Source organism: Typopeltis vanoorti, chromosome 3 (genome assembly GCF_054136105.1).
Source record: "Typopeltis vanoorti isolate ZY-2024b chromosome 3, IOZ_Tvanoo_1.0, whole genome shotgun sequence".
Classification (NCBI taxonomy): domain Eukaryota; kingdom Metazoa; phylum Arthropoda; class Arachnida; order Uropygi; family Thelyphonidae; genus Typopeltis; species Typopeltis vanoorti.
In genome coordinates this window covers 84,867,517-84,884,957 of record NC_143551.1, presented here as the reverse complement: position 1 = coordinate 84,884,957, position 17,441 = coordinate 84,867,517, and the positions used below count along the sequence as shown (strand labels likewise).

Genomic DNA, 17,441 nt, shown 5'->3' with positions numbered 1-17,441 from the left:
AAGTACTCCCTTGATTATTGAGTCTCATACATAATTTTCTCCTTAACTTGTTTTTCTTGTTTGTTTGGTCTGTCTTCATTATTCATTTGGATCACCTGCTTCTTTCTGTTTTCAGCCCTGCTTAACTCTTGCTGCTTCTGCAGTTTTGCAATTTTGAGCTTTATTCTATGAAGGATAATATTTAAGTGCACCATTTCTTTATTGATATCCATTTTGTTCCCCTCTATTTCCACAGTCGCATGTTCAACATTATTAACATAATTTTCCATGTTATCGTTGGTATTCGTTGTGCTCTTGTTACCTAATGGATACTCATATTTATAACTCTTAATACATAATCTCTCTCTCTCTCTCTCTCTCCAGTTTAAATTTCCTTCCACATATTTTTTAATTTTCTCAATGCATACATTTTGCATACACTGCACAGAATAATATCCTGCAAATTTAAATCACCGGACAACATAGTCGCCATTGTTCATCACATTGGTGCCATGCTGACTTTAATGCAAAAGTGGGAAAGAGTATGAGAGTTAGGCCTGAGTGTGGCATGTTTGGTCTGGGTGAATGTAACACCTGTGGTGAAAGACTATTGGAATTTGCCTATGCAAACAGATTCCTTATTACCAATACCTGCTTCCAGAAACACCCATGCCAGACTTATACTGGGAAATGTAACACTGATAGGTCAAGCCACTAGTTTGATTACATCTTGGCTCTATGGCAGTGGAAGACCAGCATCTCTAATGTACATACTTGTCCTGGAACTGACTGTGGTGCAGATCATCAGGGTAAGAGACAAAGTAAGACTAAGACTCCGAAAACTTACAAGTCAGGCACATCCCATTAGACTGGATGTTAGAGTAATTCCTAGTGGATTCAAAAAAGAAATATTGACTCAGTTGGATTATTTTTTGGAGAACAGTGAGGAGAACTCATCAGAAATGCTTTGGAAAGGAGTCAAAGTGATAACACAGGATAGAGCCCAGCAGTATCTCGGCCCAATAAGAAGACCAAGAAGATCAAGAGAAGAGACCAATGGATATCAGATTCAACAAGGAAACTACTCGAAAAAAGGTGGTTCAAAAAACAAAGAGACACAGGGACTGAAGAATATAAGAGATTAAATAGAGAAGTCAGAAGAGACATTAAGCAGGAAAAGGAAAATATTTATACTAATAAAAGTAAACAGATAGAGTTCTAGATCTCTAGTTCAAGTTCTAAAAGGATGTTCATTTAATTTGTGACCTAATGCACAAGGTTAAGTCCAAATTGAATGTCATCAAAGACAGGAATGGAGCATTACTAACAGAAGAATTGAAAATCAAAAACAGATGGAAAGAATACTATGAGGAACTGTACAAAAGAGTGGATAAAGATATTTGGAGGAGCCCTCTCACCAGGAAAATTTCGATTTGGAACCTCCTCCCCCTAGGCATGAAGCTGAAAGAGCATTTAAGCAGTTTAACAGCAATAAGGCCCCAGGTGCAGATGGAATCCCAGCAAAGTTAATTAAGGTCTAAAGAGGTCTGAGATATTAAACTATTAGTTTAATATCTCATGGAAGCAAGATTTTATTGAAGATCATACTAAATAGGATCGAGGCCAAGGTTGAGGCAGAGATGTCCAAGGAACAAGCAGGTTTAGGAAAGATACGGGTACCAGAGATCAGATCCTTTGCTTCAGACAGATCATAGAAAGTATAAAGAATTTAGACTCCCTATGGTAAGGTGTTTCTTAGACTACTCTCAAGTTTTTGACTGTGGCATGTGAAACTGTGGGAAATAATGAAAAGAAAGGGTTTTCCTGAACACACTATGAGGTTGATAGCTAACTTATACAGGACGCAAGATGCTATGGTACGAAACAGGTGTTGGATTAACTGATTGGCTTTAGAATGGAAAGGGAGTTAAGCAAGGATATTTACTTTCTCTTCACTTGTTTAGTATCTATGCTGAGGACATCCACTGAAGCAATGGATGAGCTCAAAACAGGAATTAGGATAGATGGCAGATCGATGTAATCTGAGGTATGTTGATGATACAATACTCCTTTGTAATGGCAAGGAAGAACTAGGACAAATTCTTGAAAAAGTTAACAAGATCAGTAATAACAGAGGACTTCAGCTCAATCCTACAAAGACAAAGATTATGGTTCTCGTAGGAAATATACACAGGGAAGCTCTTGAAAAACAATGCACCTTAATAGAGAAAGATGAAGGAAGTCAGCACGTTTGAGTACCTGGGATCCATTATTAATATGAAGAACTGCTGTTCAGAAGATCAGAAGAAGATTAGAAATGGCTAAAGAACAGTCAAAGACTTGTCTAAATATTTTGGAAGGATAGATCCTGTATTATCACTTTGACTCCTTTCCAAAGCAGTCCCCAGACCACTCCCTATGATCAACCATTCAACTCAGAGGTGGCTCCACTCAGTGACAGGCCCATCCCACCACCAAGCAGAGCCATAATCTCAGCAGTGGCCTCACTCAGAGATAGGCAAAAACCTACCCTGAGCAGAGCCATAACCTCAGCGGTGGCCAAACTCAGAGAAAGGCAAAGACCTACCCCCAACCAGAGCCTCTCACATCTCACGGAAAGCAACCACTTCTGCGCAAAAGCATATCAGTGGAAGCCAGACTCAGAGGTGATGATACTAAGGTGAAAGCAATGGAGAAGTCATATTTACATATACAAGTTGCCAAAGGATATCACGTCTATTATCAGAATTCTCTGGATTAGAGATAATTTTATGGAAGTTTTTTCACTTGGTTATGCTACTAATTATATATTGGGTTTTATCCTTTATCCAAGTATTAGCAAACAAAGTTTGCACCTGAAGTACTTTCAGGACTGGGGCAACTCATGATAAAGATGGTATAAGTTCTCATAACTTGCCTTAGTATCTCCCATAATGCAAAGCACATCTCTTGTGGACATGTATAATGCTATGCATTAAGGGAAGGGAAGGGAAGGGCCACTACAAAGACCGATTGAGGTCTTTGTAGTGGCCATTTGTAGTGGTATTGAGGTCTCATCAGTGGGAGCCAGACCCAGAGGTGGTGATACTGATGATTAGAGATAAATTAATGAAAGTTTTTTTGCTTGGCCATGCTACTAATTATATATTGGGTTTTATCCTTATTATTATTATTACGGGCGACTCCAGGGAGTCCTTAGACTCGAGGGAAGCCCTAAACATCATGTCCTCACAAATATACGACATTCTCACAGTATCCATCATACCTTGCCTTGAACTCACAAACCATCCTAGCACCACAACAGACTCTGGCAGCTTATTCCACTCATTTACCACTCTAAAAGTAAAGAACCCAGCTCTAACACCCCTGCTAACCACACTCTTGCCCAGCTTTCATAGGTGTCCCCTAGTTCTCCCACCACCAGTCCTGATCTCAAAAATATCCTATAGAAACCCTTTAGCAATTTGAATGTCTCAATCATATCTCCCCTTTTCTGCCTATCAACTAATTTCTGCAACCCACAAATCTTCAACCTGTTCTCATATGGTTCATTCCATAGACCTGCTATTAGTCACTCGCCTCTGGATCCTCTCCACCTCCTCCCCATCAAGAAGGAACCTAGGTGACCAAATCTGGGCACAGTAGTCAAGATGAGGTCTTATTAAGGCTCGGTACAGAGGTACAATAACTTGCTTGTCTCTGCTCGTCAAGGTATTTTTCAACAACCAAGTGAGTTGGTTAGCTGATTTAGCTACTTTTGCAATGTGCCTCCTAAACTTCATCTCCCTATCCACCAACACTCCCAAGTTCCTGGCCTCATCAATCTCCTGGAGTACAGTTCCACCAATGTGGTATACTGCTGCTAATCTTTTCACCCTAAAATGCATAACCTTACATTTTGTCACATTAAATTGACATCCATTCTCTTTAGCCCAGAACTCCAATCTATCCAAGTCGTCTTGCAAAATTTTGACATCTTCTGCATTCACTATTGCCCTACCCAACTTTGCATCATCAGCGAACAAATGAACTGTTCCTCTTAGATCCTTCCTTATATCGTTAATGAACAAATTAAATAGCAGTGGTCCAAGAACAGAACTCTGCAGCACACCACTAGTCACAGGCCCTCTTTTGGACTCAACTCCTGAATAAACTACTCTTTGATATATCTCCCTCAACCACTCACCTATCCATCTCACCAATCCTATATCCATCCTCATATGCTGCAGTTTACTGATTAGAATTCCATGTGGTATCCTGTCAAATGCTTTTGCCAGGTCCAGCAGTATCATTGTAAACCCATTACCCTTATCCAGTTCAGCCGTCACCGTGTTATAAAACTTGGGCAAGTTATTGAGGCATGATCTACCCTTCACAAAGATATGCTGTCCCTCGTACAGTATCTCTTTATCATCCATCCCTTCCTGTATTTTTCCCTTGACTACTTTCTCCAAGACCTTGACAACGACTCCTGATATGCTGATCGGTCGGTAATTTGCAACCGTAGTCTTGGATCCTCCTTTATGCAGTGGAACTATTTTCCCCTCTTTCCACACCTTCGGGACTAAACCAGACCCGAGACTCAGATTAAATAACACAGTCAAGGTGAAATTAATGAATTTGAAGAATTAAGGTGAAAGTAATGAAGAAGTCATATTTACTTATACGAGGTGCCAAAGGGTGTCACGCCCTATTATTAGCATTCTCTGGATTAGAGATAAGTTTATGGAAGTTTTTTCAATTGGCTATGCTACTAATTATATATTGGGTTTTATCCTTGATCCAAGTGTTAGAAAACAAAGTTTGCACCCGAAGTACTTTCAGGACTGGGACAACTCATGGTAAAGTACTCCAGGCACAAACTTTGTTTACTAACACTTAGATCAAGGATAAAACCCAATATATAATTAGTAACATAGTCAATTGAAAAAACTTCCATAAACTTATCTCTAATCCAGAGAATTCTAATAATAGGGCGTGACATCCTTTGGCACCTCATATAAGTAAATATGACTTCTTCATTACTTTCGCCTTAATATCACCACCTCTGGTGGCTTCCACTGATGTGCTTTTGAGCAGAAATGGTTGCTTTCCCTGAAATATAAGAGGCTCTGCTTGGGGGTAGGTTTTTGTCTGTCTCTGAGTGGGGGTCACCACTGAGATTATGGCTCTGCTTGGTGGTGGTGGGGTGAGCCTGTCACTGAGTGGAGCCACCACTGAGTTGGATGGTCCTTTGATCACTCATAGGGAGTGGTCTGGGGGACTGCCTTATTTTTGAAGAGGTCTTTAGCCAAGCAAAAAAACTTTCATTAATTTATCTCTAATCATCAGTATCACCACCTCTGGGTCTGGCTCCCACTGATGAGACCTCAATAAAGTTTGAAACTGGTCTGGATAGTGGCCCTTCCCTTAATGCACAGCATTATACATGTCTGCAAGGAGATGCATTTTGCATTATGGGAGATACTAAGGCAAGTGATGAGAACTTATACCACATTTACCACAAGTTTCCCCAGTCCTGAAAGTACTTTAGGTGCAAATTTTGTTTGCTAATACTTGGATAAGGGATAAAACCTAATATATAATTAGTAACTTTAGAATCTCTTGCTTTTGATCTCCTCTGACTCAAGGTTTTCTTGCCTCATTTAGTAACATTCATATGCTGTTCATATAACATTCATATATATATATATATATATATATATATATATTGGCTATCTGAACTAGATTCTTTAAAGATACTTGTGAGATTAGGATTATAAAATATATACATGTTTACACAAGAATATTATTTAATTTGCCAAATATTTCAGTCTGAATATTACAGACCATCTTCAGTGGCTACATAGGAATAGTTTTAAAAAAAAGGTGGAATACAAACAATTGATCATTCACAAATAGAACGAGCTGCATGATGTCATATTGCTAAGTATTAAAAGAGTAAACATTTTGTTTTTTTTAATATCAGAGTCAAGATTAAATTAAAGATATTAATTCAGAAATTCATGTAATAATCTTAAATAACATTAGACTAATAAAAAAAAAATATTAATGTGTTATCCTGATTAAACTTTGACAAATTTTTGATACAGATATACAGTCATTACATTTCAAGTTAGGACATTGAAGTAAGGCCTCTACACTTACTTTAAATAAACATTCAAATTTATAGCGACATCTGTGTAGGAGGAGAGTCTTGGACCAAAGGATGTTGTGGCTTGTTTCTATTCCGTGCTGAGCTAATCCAGATTTCTCGGGTTTGTTGTGTTGAATGGATGATTGATGCTCTTGAATTCTTTTTTCTATAGAGTGTCCAGTTTGTCCAAATTAGGAAAGATTACAGTTACATGGAACTTGATTCACACCAGGTAGAGACATAGTTGAGCGTTTATCTTTAGAAGAAGGAAAATTGGAGGATAATTTGTTAATAGGTGTATGGCTGTTAAATCATATTTCTTCAGAATTCTTGAAACTGGTTCTGAAATCCCAGAAATGTAAGGAATTGAAACTCGATGTATTGAATTTTTGCTGTTTTATGTTGGATTGTAAGAATCGAAAAGATGTTGTGTACTCTTTTCGGAGAAGCCATTTAGTTTCATGTGATGTTTGATAGCCGAAAGTTCTTTCTGTAATAAATGAGAAGTTGAACAATTAGTTTTGCTTGTCAGATTAAACATTTTATGATTCCTGTTTTTTAATCAGTATCAATTCCTTACATCCTCGTATAAAGTTTACCATGGAGATTGAAAAAGACAATGAGTTATCATTTTTAGATGTTCTCCTCATCCGTTCACCTTCAGGTATTCTTACAACAACAGTTTACAGAAAACCGACTTTCACAGGTCGTTATATTCTCAAAGAATCTGCCCATCATCCTTGTCAAAAAACAATCATAAAATGTTTAATCTGATGAGCCAAAACTAATTGTTCAACTTCTCATTTCCTGCCTGCTTTTTTTTTTTTAAAAGAGTATGCCTTTTCTTTTCTAAATATGCCTAATAAAGTGTCTTTAGACACAGACAGACCACAACTTAGGTCTCTTTTTTGGTTAAGTAACATGTAATAAAACCTATTCAGCCATAGAGTCATTTTTCTCTTTTTATTTTCTTTGTTATTTTGTTGTTTCTTTCTTTCTGGATATAATTAACTTTTTGATTTATTTATTGTATCATACTTTCATCATTTTACAATTTTATTGTAAAATTGTATTTTACTTCTGTCTCACATCTTTGCATTCTCATTGCCAGTCTCTTAATTTCTTGCTCCAAAAGATTTAGTTTATTTGTAAACTCATTTATAATTTCATATTGCTCTTATTTCCATTTGTTTTACTCAGTCATTCCTAACACATATTTTGAAATCAAGTGATACTTTCTTACTAGCTTCTTCTTTCTTTTTTTTTTTTTTTCTGTACACCTGAATGGAGCATAGATACTCTTTAAAACTTTCATGTACTTTTAAACTCTCAAATTAAGCTCTTAAATTTTAATGAATATAAAATTATTTCATATTTACTTTTAAAAGAGTGAAATCCCTCTTGTAGATCAAGCATATAATTAGATGGCTTCATGACAAAGCCGGTTACTTCCTTGGAAAAAATTGAAAAAAAATTAGAATAACAGCCTTTATATTAATTTCTTATAAAGCATCATATTATTATTGTAACTTATTAACATGCATATGTGCTTGGGCCTATATTAGTAAATTATCAATTAACTAATCAACTAAAAAATAATCTTATTTTTTTCATCAACCCAATAACACAACAGGTCATAAAATAAAACCTAAAACAGAACAGATATTTATGTGGTGTGTTGTCTTAGTGGGCAGATTGTTGTGAAGAAAGAAGGAATTTGTTATGTTTTCTTGAAGAGCTGGAGGTTGTATTCATTGTGGAAAACACAATAAGGAAAAACTATTCCAAAACACAGAAATATATGAAACGAAGGTTGGTTGGTTTAATAGTTTATTTGGCACAAAAACTACAAAGGTCATACTGTGCCATACTAAAGGTTACAAGATTAGCATTTACAGAAAATTGTAAATAATATGTCTGTATAAGAATCTAATTTCACAAAGCAGCATCTCTAGGTAAACAGAACTACTGCAGAGGGCACAGCAACACACAAGGTCAGAGGTTATTTCAGTAGTGCAAAAATAGTTAACAATATAAATTAATACATAATATATGAAACACTAAGCCAAGGAATGCAGTATCTATATATATGTAAAATTATAATAGATGCCTTTATAGCAGTACAAAAATAGGCAAAAAGGGATTATTACACAATATGCATGGATGAAAATTAAATTTAGCAATGCAGTAGAAACAGAATTTAGAATACATATAAACAGAATTACTAGAAGGTACACAAATAGACAAGGTGTCCTACAGCACTACATGATTATTCAAAAAATAAAGTAGTAAATAGGATGCATACACAAAATGTATGTTAAGTGATGCAGTATCTATATATAAACAAAATTACTGCAAAGATTTCAGCAGTACATAAATAGATAACTATAGGTTAACATATGTATATACAAAACAAGTCAAGGAAAGCAGTGTCTACATCTAGTAAGATTACAACAAACATTATTATATGAATACTTAAAGAGTCAGAAAGGAATTATTATACAGCACTGATGCATAAAATTTAAGTTTAGCATTATGGTATTTACATATTAACAAAATTATAGCAGGGTGATACAAATATACAAGATCAAGGCCCATGGTAATACATAACTGGTCAGATTTAACCTAATGAATAATATATATGTATAAAAGTTAAGTTAAGCAAAAAAAAAAAGTATTTACATATAAACAAATTTATGGTCAAATGTGTTTGTACAAATTAATTCTTTCTAAAAAATTAAAAACATCATGCAATTTGCCTGAGTCTGCTAGCATTTCCTTGAGTGTATATGGCTTGGTTAGATAGGTAAAAATTTCATTCCTCTCTCATGTAAATTTTTGACAATCTACCAGAATATGATGAATAATGAGATGTGTGTTGCATTTTTCACATATGGAAGGATCATCAGCTCTCAGTAAATGAGAATGCGTAAGGTGACTGTAACCTATGCGGAGCCTAGCAAGGACAACCTCCTCCCTTCTCTTTGTACGTTGAGTAGAATGCCAGTGTTTAATTTCAGGTTGAATGTTATATAATTTGTTTGTTGATGTTTCTTGCCATGTTAACTCCCACTGAGCAGTTAGCTTTGATCTTATAAGTTGTCTGTAGTCTGTATATTATTATTATTATTATTATTATTATCTCCCAAGACCTCATGGAGTCAAAGACTCATCTGGGAGGTCCTTTTATCACACACACATCTCATCATACTGTGTCTTAAACACACTCAAACTCCTTGCAGACACCACATTCTCAGGCAAGGCATTCCAATCATTTACAACCCTGCACGAAAAAAACCTGCCTCTCACTCCCCTACTCACACCCTCTTTATACAGTTTCCAGGGATGACCTCTGGTTCTTCCCTGATCTCCCACTATTCTCTGTAGAACTTCTCCACCATTGATCTTATAACAACCCCTTACCAACTCTGCAAATTACATCTTCTCAATCTTTCCTCATACTCAACATTCCAGAGGTCAGAAACTACCTTAGTCAGTTGCCTTTGGACCCTTTCCAACATCTCTTCATCCTTCTGAAAACCCGATGACCAAATCTGGGCACAATAGTCCATGTGTGGCCTAATCAAAGCCTTATACAATGGAAAAAGAATCTCACTACTTCTACACTGACGTGTAGAAGTAGGGAGATTATGTATATGGAACTGTCAAATAGTATGTGGAGAAGATATGGGCTGATTTAGCAGCTGCAGCCTCATTTCCTTTGATTCCAATGTGGCTGGGAATCCAGCCGAACTGAACATCGAAATTAAGGATTTTCATTTTGTGAAGCAGGTGTAGCACTTCATAAAGTACTGGATGAGGATTATACATATGCGAGGAGATAGCCTGTAAAGAGTTCAATAAGTCTGTATAAATTATACACTTTTGGTAGCAGTTTTCTTTTATATGCACAAGTGCAAGCTGAATGGCATGTAACTCTGCTGTATAATTACTGCAGTCTGGTAGAATCTGATTTGCGATAATAATGTCAGGAAACACAGCAGCACAGCCAACAGAGGTGTTAGTTCTTGAACAATCAGTATAGATGGGTAAGAAATCAGTGTGTGTGTGTGTTGCTCTGTGTGCATTAAACAATTGCAGGTAAATGGATGATGGGATATAAGATTTCTGTAGCTGACAAAGTGAGAGGTTGCAGGATGGTGTGCAAACCTGCCATGGAGGAATGCTGTTATGTTTAGTGTAGTAATGTTGTCAACATTTATACTAACAGCTTGCACAGTTTCTTTAATATGCATACCAAAAGGATGTATAGCAGTTTGATGTGTGTGATATTGAGCTGCCCAGTGCAGAGAGAAGATACTATTCCATGTAGGGTGAGCTGGGAGAGATTTTATTTTTGGGGCGTAATTAACAGACAACAGTTCCGTCGAAGTGATAGAGCCGGTTCATTTGCTTCTACATAGAGACTTGGAGTGGGTGAGGTGCGAAAGGCACCAGTAGCTATCCATATACCATGATGATGGATGGAATCCAAACATTGTAGGTTACTCTGCCTTGCCGAACCATAGACTTGGGACCCATAATCCAGCTTTGAATGCATAAGTGCACGATAAAGATGGAGCAATGAAGCTCGATCAGCACCCCACCCAGTAGAGGATAGAGTGCAAAGGAGGTTCAAAGTTCTTTTGCACTTTTCTCTTACTTGACGAATGTGAGCTAGAAATGTGAGTTTTCTGTCAAAAATGAGTTCCAAGAACTTGGTTTCTGTAGTTACTGGAATAATAGTAGGTCCCATTCTTAGTTCAGGATCTGGGTGATGAGTGCGTTTTCGACAGAAGTGTACACAGACACTTTTTTCTGTTGAAAACCTAAACCCATTATTAAGAGCTCACAGAGAGATATGATCAATTGCTTGCTGAAGTTGTCTTTCAATTACCCTCATGTTATGTGAGTGACAGTAAATTGCGAAGTCATCAACATATAGAGCATTGTCTACAGTGGGAGGAAGCTGTTCAATGATTGAGTTGATTTTAATAGCAAAAAGGGTTACACTTAAGACAGAGCCATGGGGAATACCTTGTTCTTGAAGATATGGTCAGGATAGCATACTTCCCACTCTGACTTGGAAAGTTTGCCTGGACAGAAAGTTTTTAATAAATATAGGGAGATGTCCTTTGAGACCTAGGTTATAGAGGTCTTTTAATATGCCATATCTCCAGGTTATGTCATAAGCTTTTTTCCATGTCAAAAAAAAACAGAGACAAGATGTTCGCTTCAGAAATGCATCTCTTATACAAGTTTCTAACCAAACTAGATGGCCTAAAGTTGATCGATGTCTATGGAAACCACATTGTGTATTGGAAAGAAGACTGTTGCTTTCTAAATACCAGAGAAGTCTGTCATTAACCATTTCTCTAGTATCTTACAAAGACAGCTGGTCAGAGCAACGGGTCGATAATTATTTGCTTGTATTGGATCTTTTCCTGGTTTTGGGATAGCAATAACAATTGACTTATGCCAAGAATTTGGAAACTCTTCCTCTGCTCTTTCAGTATTAAAAATTCTGGAGAATATGAAGCTGTTGCTGAGATTTTAGCAAAAGTTTCTCCCAAAGTATCTGCAATAGCTTTGGGATCAGCAAGAACACTTCCATTATAGTCTAAGGTGGACAAACAATGTGTACTACATCTGCCTTTCATTTTCCGGATTTTATCCCATACACTTTTTGGACTGGTCATTTGATTAATTGATGTAGTAAATTAGATCCATGGATTGTTTTTGACTCTGACGCCTTACAAAACGTGCTTTGGCTCGAGCACGCTTGAAAGTTATTAAATTTGATGAGGTAGGGTATCTACGAAATATGCTCCATGCTCTGTATTGATCTTTTTTGGCTACCTGACATTCTGGGTTCCACCAAGGCTTTTGGACAGACTGGAAATCGAGATAATGTTTTTGGGATGGAGGTTGTTGATGCCTGGACATTGCATTCTGTTATATATTTTACAGCTTCATTGATAGGTGTTTGACTGATGGCATCAACATTAAATTTTGCAAGATGAGAGAAAGTGTTCCAGTCAGCCTGGTCCATTTTCCATATAGGTATCTGTGTGGGTGAACATGGTTCCTGTGAAGACATTGTACAAAGAACAGGAATGTGATCACTTCCATATATGTTCTCTTCAACGTCCCACATGAGCAGTGGAAGAATGGAAGGGGAACAGATTTTAAGATCAATTGCAGAAATATGAGCAGGTAGGCATATGGAAGAAAGCATTGAGTTTATTATTTAGAAGGGAAAGGTTATTATTATCAAGAATTTTTTCAATGATTCGACCTCTTCTATTAGTGTTGGCACTACCCCATAGAGTATTGTGACCATTAAAGTGACCCATCAAAAGTATGGGTTCAGGCAGTTGCAAGATAAGGTCATCAAGATCAATTTCATTTAACTCAGCATTTGGTGGTTAATAAATTGAACATACTGTAATAAGGAATCCCACAGAGAAGCGAATCGCTACTGCTTCCAGAGAAGTATTAAGTTGGACCTGATGGAAAGGAGTATGACTGCCCACTAGGATAGCTATTCCTCCATGAGCAGGACCATCTCCAGTTCTATCCTTACGTACAACAGTGAAATTCCTAAAGGTATGGACCTCATTGGGTCTTGATATCGTCAATATTTTGGCGGATCCCAAGACAGTTCAATTGTAAAAATTTTCCTATTGTTTTGATTTTATTGACTTGTCTGGTTTTCGAGAGGAGAGATTGAGGGCTTACCTTTTTCAGATTTATATTTATCCACTGTTTTTAGGGAAGTATGGATGGCCAGTGTCCATCTCTTCCTCTGGTAGAGTGTTCAAAACATCAAATGTGTTAGGGTTAGTTGGTATACTTAGTTTGCTTTCAGTGGGTATCGAGGTATCCATTTTTTCTGTGCGAGTGTCTGGTGGTTTATCTTTGAGTGAAGTCTCCACCATAATTTTTTTGACAGATGAGTTTTCATTGAATGGAACCATTTTTGAAGTTGTCTCTGGAGTAAGGCCATAGGTCTTGTGATTAATGCGCTCAGCAGAGAAGCACTTGCAATCATAAAGTTCAGAGATGGTGAAATTATCAAATGGTGGAATAGACATACATGTTTGAGTTGCTGTTGGCACTTTTTTAATTGTTACTTTTTCAGCATAATAGGATCGTAGAACAGGTGTAATGGTGGCTAGCTTTGTTTTTGCATCCTGATATGTTATGTTTTGTTCTGTTTTAATTTTTTGTATCTCTTTTTCATCTTTCCATTTCTGACATGCACAAGAGTATGCTGGATGATCTCCCTGACAGTTGACACATTTAGCTTTTTTTTTCACAGCAAGATTTATTTTGGATGTGCCTCACACCCATCACTCCTTGATCTTTAAGCTCTGAACATATCTCCTCATCAGGAACCACAAGGAGATCCCATTCTGATATCACTCCTCTACTGGAATTGAGTGTTCTGTGAGGTGTTACTGCAATTTGTATTCCACCCATTGTCGTTGCTCTCAGTAGTTTCTTGGAATGTTGTTTGTACATTGTTTCCACGAGGTTATCACCAGAACACAATTTCTTGACAGTTTTGGGAGGTCCTGCCAATCCTTCTAAACCTTTTTGGATAAAGAAGGGTGACATTTTCCCAATTGGTTTTTCACCTGTTGCATGAATGATTAAAAAGGTTGGTACATTTATGTTAGTATCAGATATCTTTTGTTTCTTACTTCTGTTTCCATATGCTGTGTCTATATTATCAGTCCTTGGGTGGGACTTTGTTAGAGTCCCTGAAACATTTGAGGATGAAGAATTCATATTTAAGGAATTTTAATTCGGTGCCAGAGCTCCCCATCCACCACGGAGCCACACATGGATGCCCGCTACCTGGCAAGCAAAGACTGCGCTCAGGAGTAGAATGCCAGGGCTACCCTGGATCTATACTGGCACTGCAGCAGGTCTAGGATCCCGACCCTGGACCATGGGGTGAGAGACTTACTGCAACACTGTTGATCCTTGCAGGCAAGCCCACTAGCCGATTGATCCTGGATGGGCCATCCAGGACCACCCGTCTTGCTGAAGCAGGGGCCAAAGTAGTGTAAGACTACCAGGATTCCCTCTTTCTGGATGTCCACGGGTTGCACCGCATGGCAAACACAGCAGCAAGGCGTTGGATCCTAGTGATGGTGGTCTGGAAAATGGATAGTGAAAAAGACTCGGAAGTAGAGCAAAGAATATGGGAAGAAAAGCAAAGAAAAAGAGGAAGAATGAAAAGGGCCAGTATCATCACTGGGAGGTCTCCTCCACCATGAACAGGTGCCCCACATGGAGGTGTGAAACGAAGGAAGGAAGATGAGAAGTATATAGATGCTGACTAGCATATGCTTGTGATTTTATATGATTAAAGGAAAGCAATTAAAGGTAGTGGCCAGTTTACTGCAGTAGCACCCATGAAAGTATCTGTAAAAAAAGACAATGCAGAAACCAAGCATTCATGAGAAAGTGAATAGAGGGAGGGAGTGAAAGAGAGAGAGAGAGCGAGAGAGAGAGAGAGAGAGGCATACCAAATTTTGTATACCCATAGGTGCATAATGTGGAGAATAAGATCATTTGTAAAGGAGCTGAGTGGGTTTTTTAATTTGCTGGGTAGTTTGAATGCCACCTTAATATTTTCTTTATGGAGCATATTTTTTCAGATATTCCCCTAATGTATGGAACATATTTTTTTAGATATTCCTTTCAGATATTCAGATTATCATAATCTTTTTTTTTTTTTTTTTACATTTTTGGTAGCATTATTGTGAAGGATCCTGTTAAGTGTTTTTCTGCTATAGCCATTCTTCATAAAGGTGTTTTGCATATAATTTGATACTTATTCTTCAGAGCCTACTCTGTGTCTGAAGGTGTGTGTTTATTGTTAAAATTTTTCTAAAATTCTTGGAGCATAATCGCATTTTCTCCGTTGTTGTTTGTACTGCCTTTGCAAGTTGCAATGATGCCCATGTCTGTGGGTTGTAGCAATGATGTCGTATTTGGTGGAAAAAATAAAACTTTCACATTCTCACACAGATCATTCAGAGAATTTGGATGACCAGGTGCATTATCATTAACGTCATCATGCTCACAACTTTCTTTCTCTCGGCCAGGAAACACTCCTCGCAGCTTGCATGTTTTTGCATGGTAAATTTAAAGGCGTTAATTAAAACTCTTGCTTCATATATAAAGGGATTGTCGCAAGTACAAGTCATTTTGTCTGTGTGGAGGTGAGAGAGAGAGAGAGAGAGAGAGAGAGAGAGGGGAGAGAGAGAGAAGGGAAGATATGTGATAAGTGCATTCAGAGATGGAAGAGTATTATTCTTTTCAATCTCAATGGTAAATTGGATGCGTTTGTGTTGTTGTTTGTTCCGGTGGCTTTGGAATGCATAGAAAGTTTGGCAGCAGTAGAGTCAAATTTGGGACTTTAGACTTGTTGAATGAGTCTAAAGTCCCAAAAATTAGTCTAAAACCCAAACTTTGGGTTTTTGGCTCACTAGAGCTTGTTGCTCAAAGTCTTCCATATAAAAGTTGATTATGGGAATGGGGGGGGGGTGTTCATCATATATGAAGATCCCAAGAAATTTTGTGGAAAAAACTAAGGACACTGTCCTTGATATATTAACCAGGGTGGCATCATGTTTGCTAATGTTCCAAGGGATGAAATTATACCAATTGTTACAAGCACTTTCTCTTTAGACATGGTTAGTTTGTTCTGCATTGTTTGAATAATAATTTGAAGATACTTGATTACTGCCATTCCTGGATGTACCGTTCTCTGTTTCTAATTAAAATATGCTGTGTAGAGAGTGAAAAAAAAAAAGTATATTATTATTATGTGACACCTCCAGGAAGTCCAAAGACTCATCGAAGGAGAGTATGCCAACAGCATCGAATGATTGAACCCCTTCCAACTACTAACCATGCTCAAACTTGCTTAACTCTTTGCTTGAGCCATTAGTAGCAGAAGCTCTACCAATCAATCAACCATTGCTGGCTGCATGCCACTTCATATCGCTATCTATTGCAAAATATTAAAGGCAGGACAAATTCTATAAGCCCAAAAAAAGCAGTAAGCCACTAACTGTTTAGAGTGGAAATCATTTACTATAAGGTGCATTTGTGCTTCTATTCATTAAAAAAAAGTCACAGATAGCACTGTTCAAGTTTTACAGAACAGTGATAAGAAGGTCACCTTTTACACTAACCACTTTTCAGAGTGGTTAGCATATCCGCTCTCCATCCAAAAGGCTGCGGGTTCAAATCCTGCCGTGGGCATGGATGTTTGTGATTGTCTGTGGAAATACTAGTGGTTGGTGTTTGGTGATAGTGGCGTTGATGTAGTTTGGTGGATTGAGTGGTGAAGACAGAGTTGTAGAACAGGTACCCTCCCTCGATGAGTCTTCAGACTCCATGGAGGTGTTAAATAATAATAATAATAATAATAATAATAATTATTATTATTATTATTTTTCATCCCATAACAAAGTATTATCTATGCTTAGATCATTGAAGCTTTCACAGCCTTCTGTTAAGAAGCCTGGAGTCTAATGTCTACAAAATATATTATGCTTGTTGCATTTGTTTTGTAATTCAGATAGAGCCAATCAGGAGAATTAATCAAAGTTAACACATTAAAGAATGTAAAAAATAGAACACTGAAATCTGGCCTGTCTTATCATATTGCAAGAGGAAAAATATTATTTGGCTGGAAACAAAGATACCATAGACCATCCAACTCTCACTTTAGCAGATGTCACTATAGCAAATGGTCACTTTGACAACTGCTGAGGATTTCATCCTGTCAGTGCTATTCTAAAAGCATTCACTATAAACAAACCTTCCATCAAAATATTCCTTTGCTTTCTGTAGATATGCAGTAAAGAGATGACTGTATTTCATGGAATAATTATGGAGGGAGGTTAAAAAAATTAGCTGAAATAAATACACACTTCCACATTCTAACAAAAATAAAGCCACTATTAAATTACATATATGCAGTTCTAATTAAACAGTTTAGTCTAGAAGAAATGAGATGCATAATGATCTGGTTTTGAATCATATCTTAGATGTGATTCAAATCTGTCTTTTCACTCCAAGGGGATTATCTTATAAGAGAAAATATAAAAGATAATTTATATTTTATTGTGCTAATTTGTTTGCACCTGCATAGTGCACTTTTCCTTCACAAAGAATAACTTTACAAGTGAAGGAGAGTTAACTGTTCTTATAAATGTCATCCTGGTCAGCCAAGTGAATAGTTTATCTGCTTCCAACGAAAAAGCTATGGATGCTTTTGAAAGTCTTCAGGTGG

The 17,441-nt window shown here is 37.2% G+C and overlaps 1 protein-coding gene across 1 annotated transcript in view; it reads right to left on the bottom strand.

The window, feature by feature from the left end:
* Nucleotides 1–17,441, bottom strand: part of LOC150108342 (dynein regulatory complex subunit 11-like) — a 286,902-nt gene that overhangs the window by 130,535 nt on the left and 138,926 nt on the right. Inside the window, exon 9 of the mRNA XM_090390448.1 lies at nucleotides 7,495–7,567. Within this exon, the coding sequence (XP_090246574.1) occupies nucleotides 7,495–7,567 (73 nt within the window). The remainder of the gene's footprint in view (nucleotides 1–7,494; nucleotides 7,568–17,441) is intronic.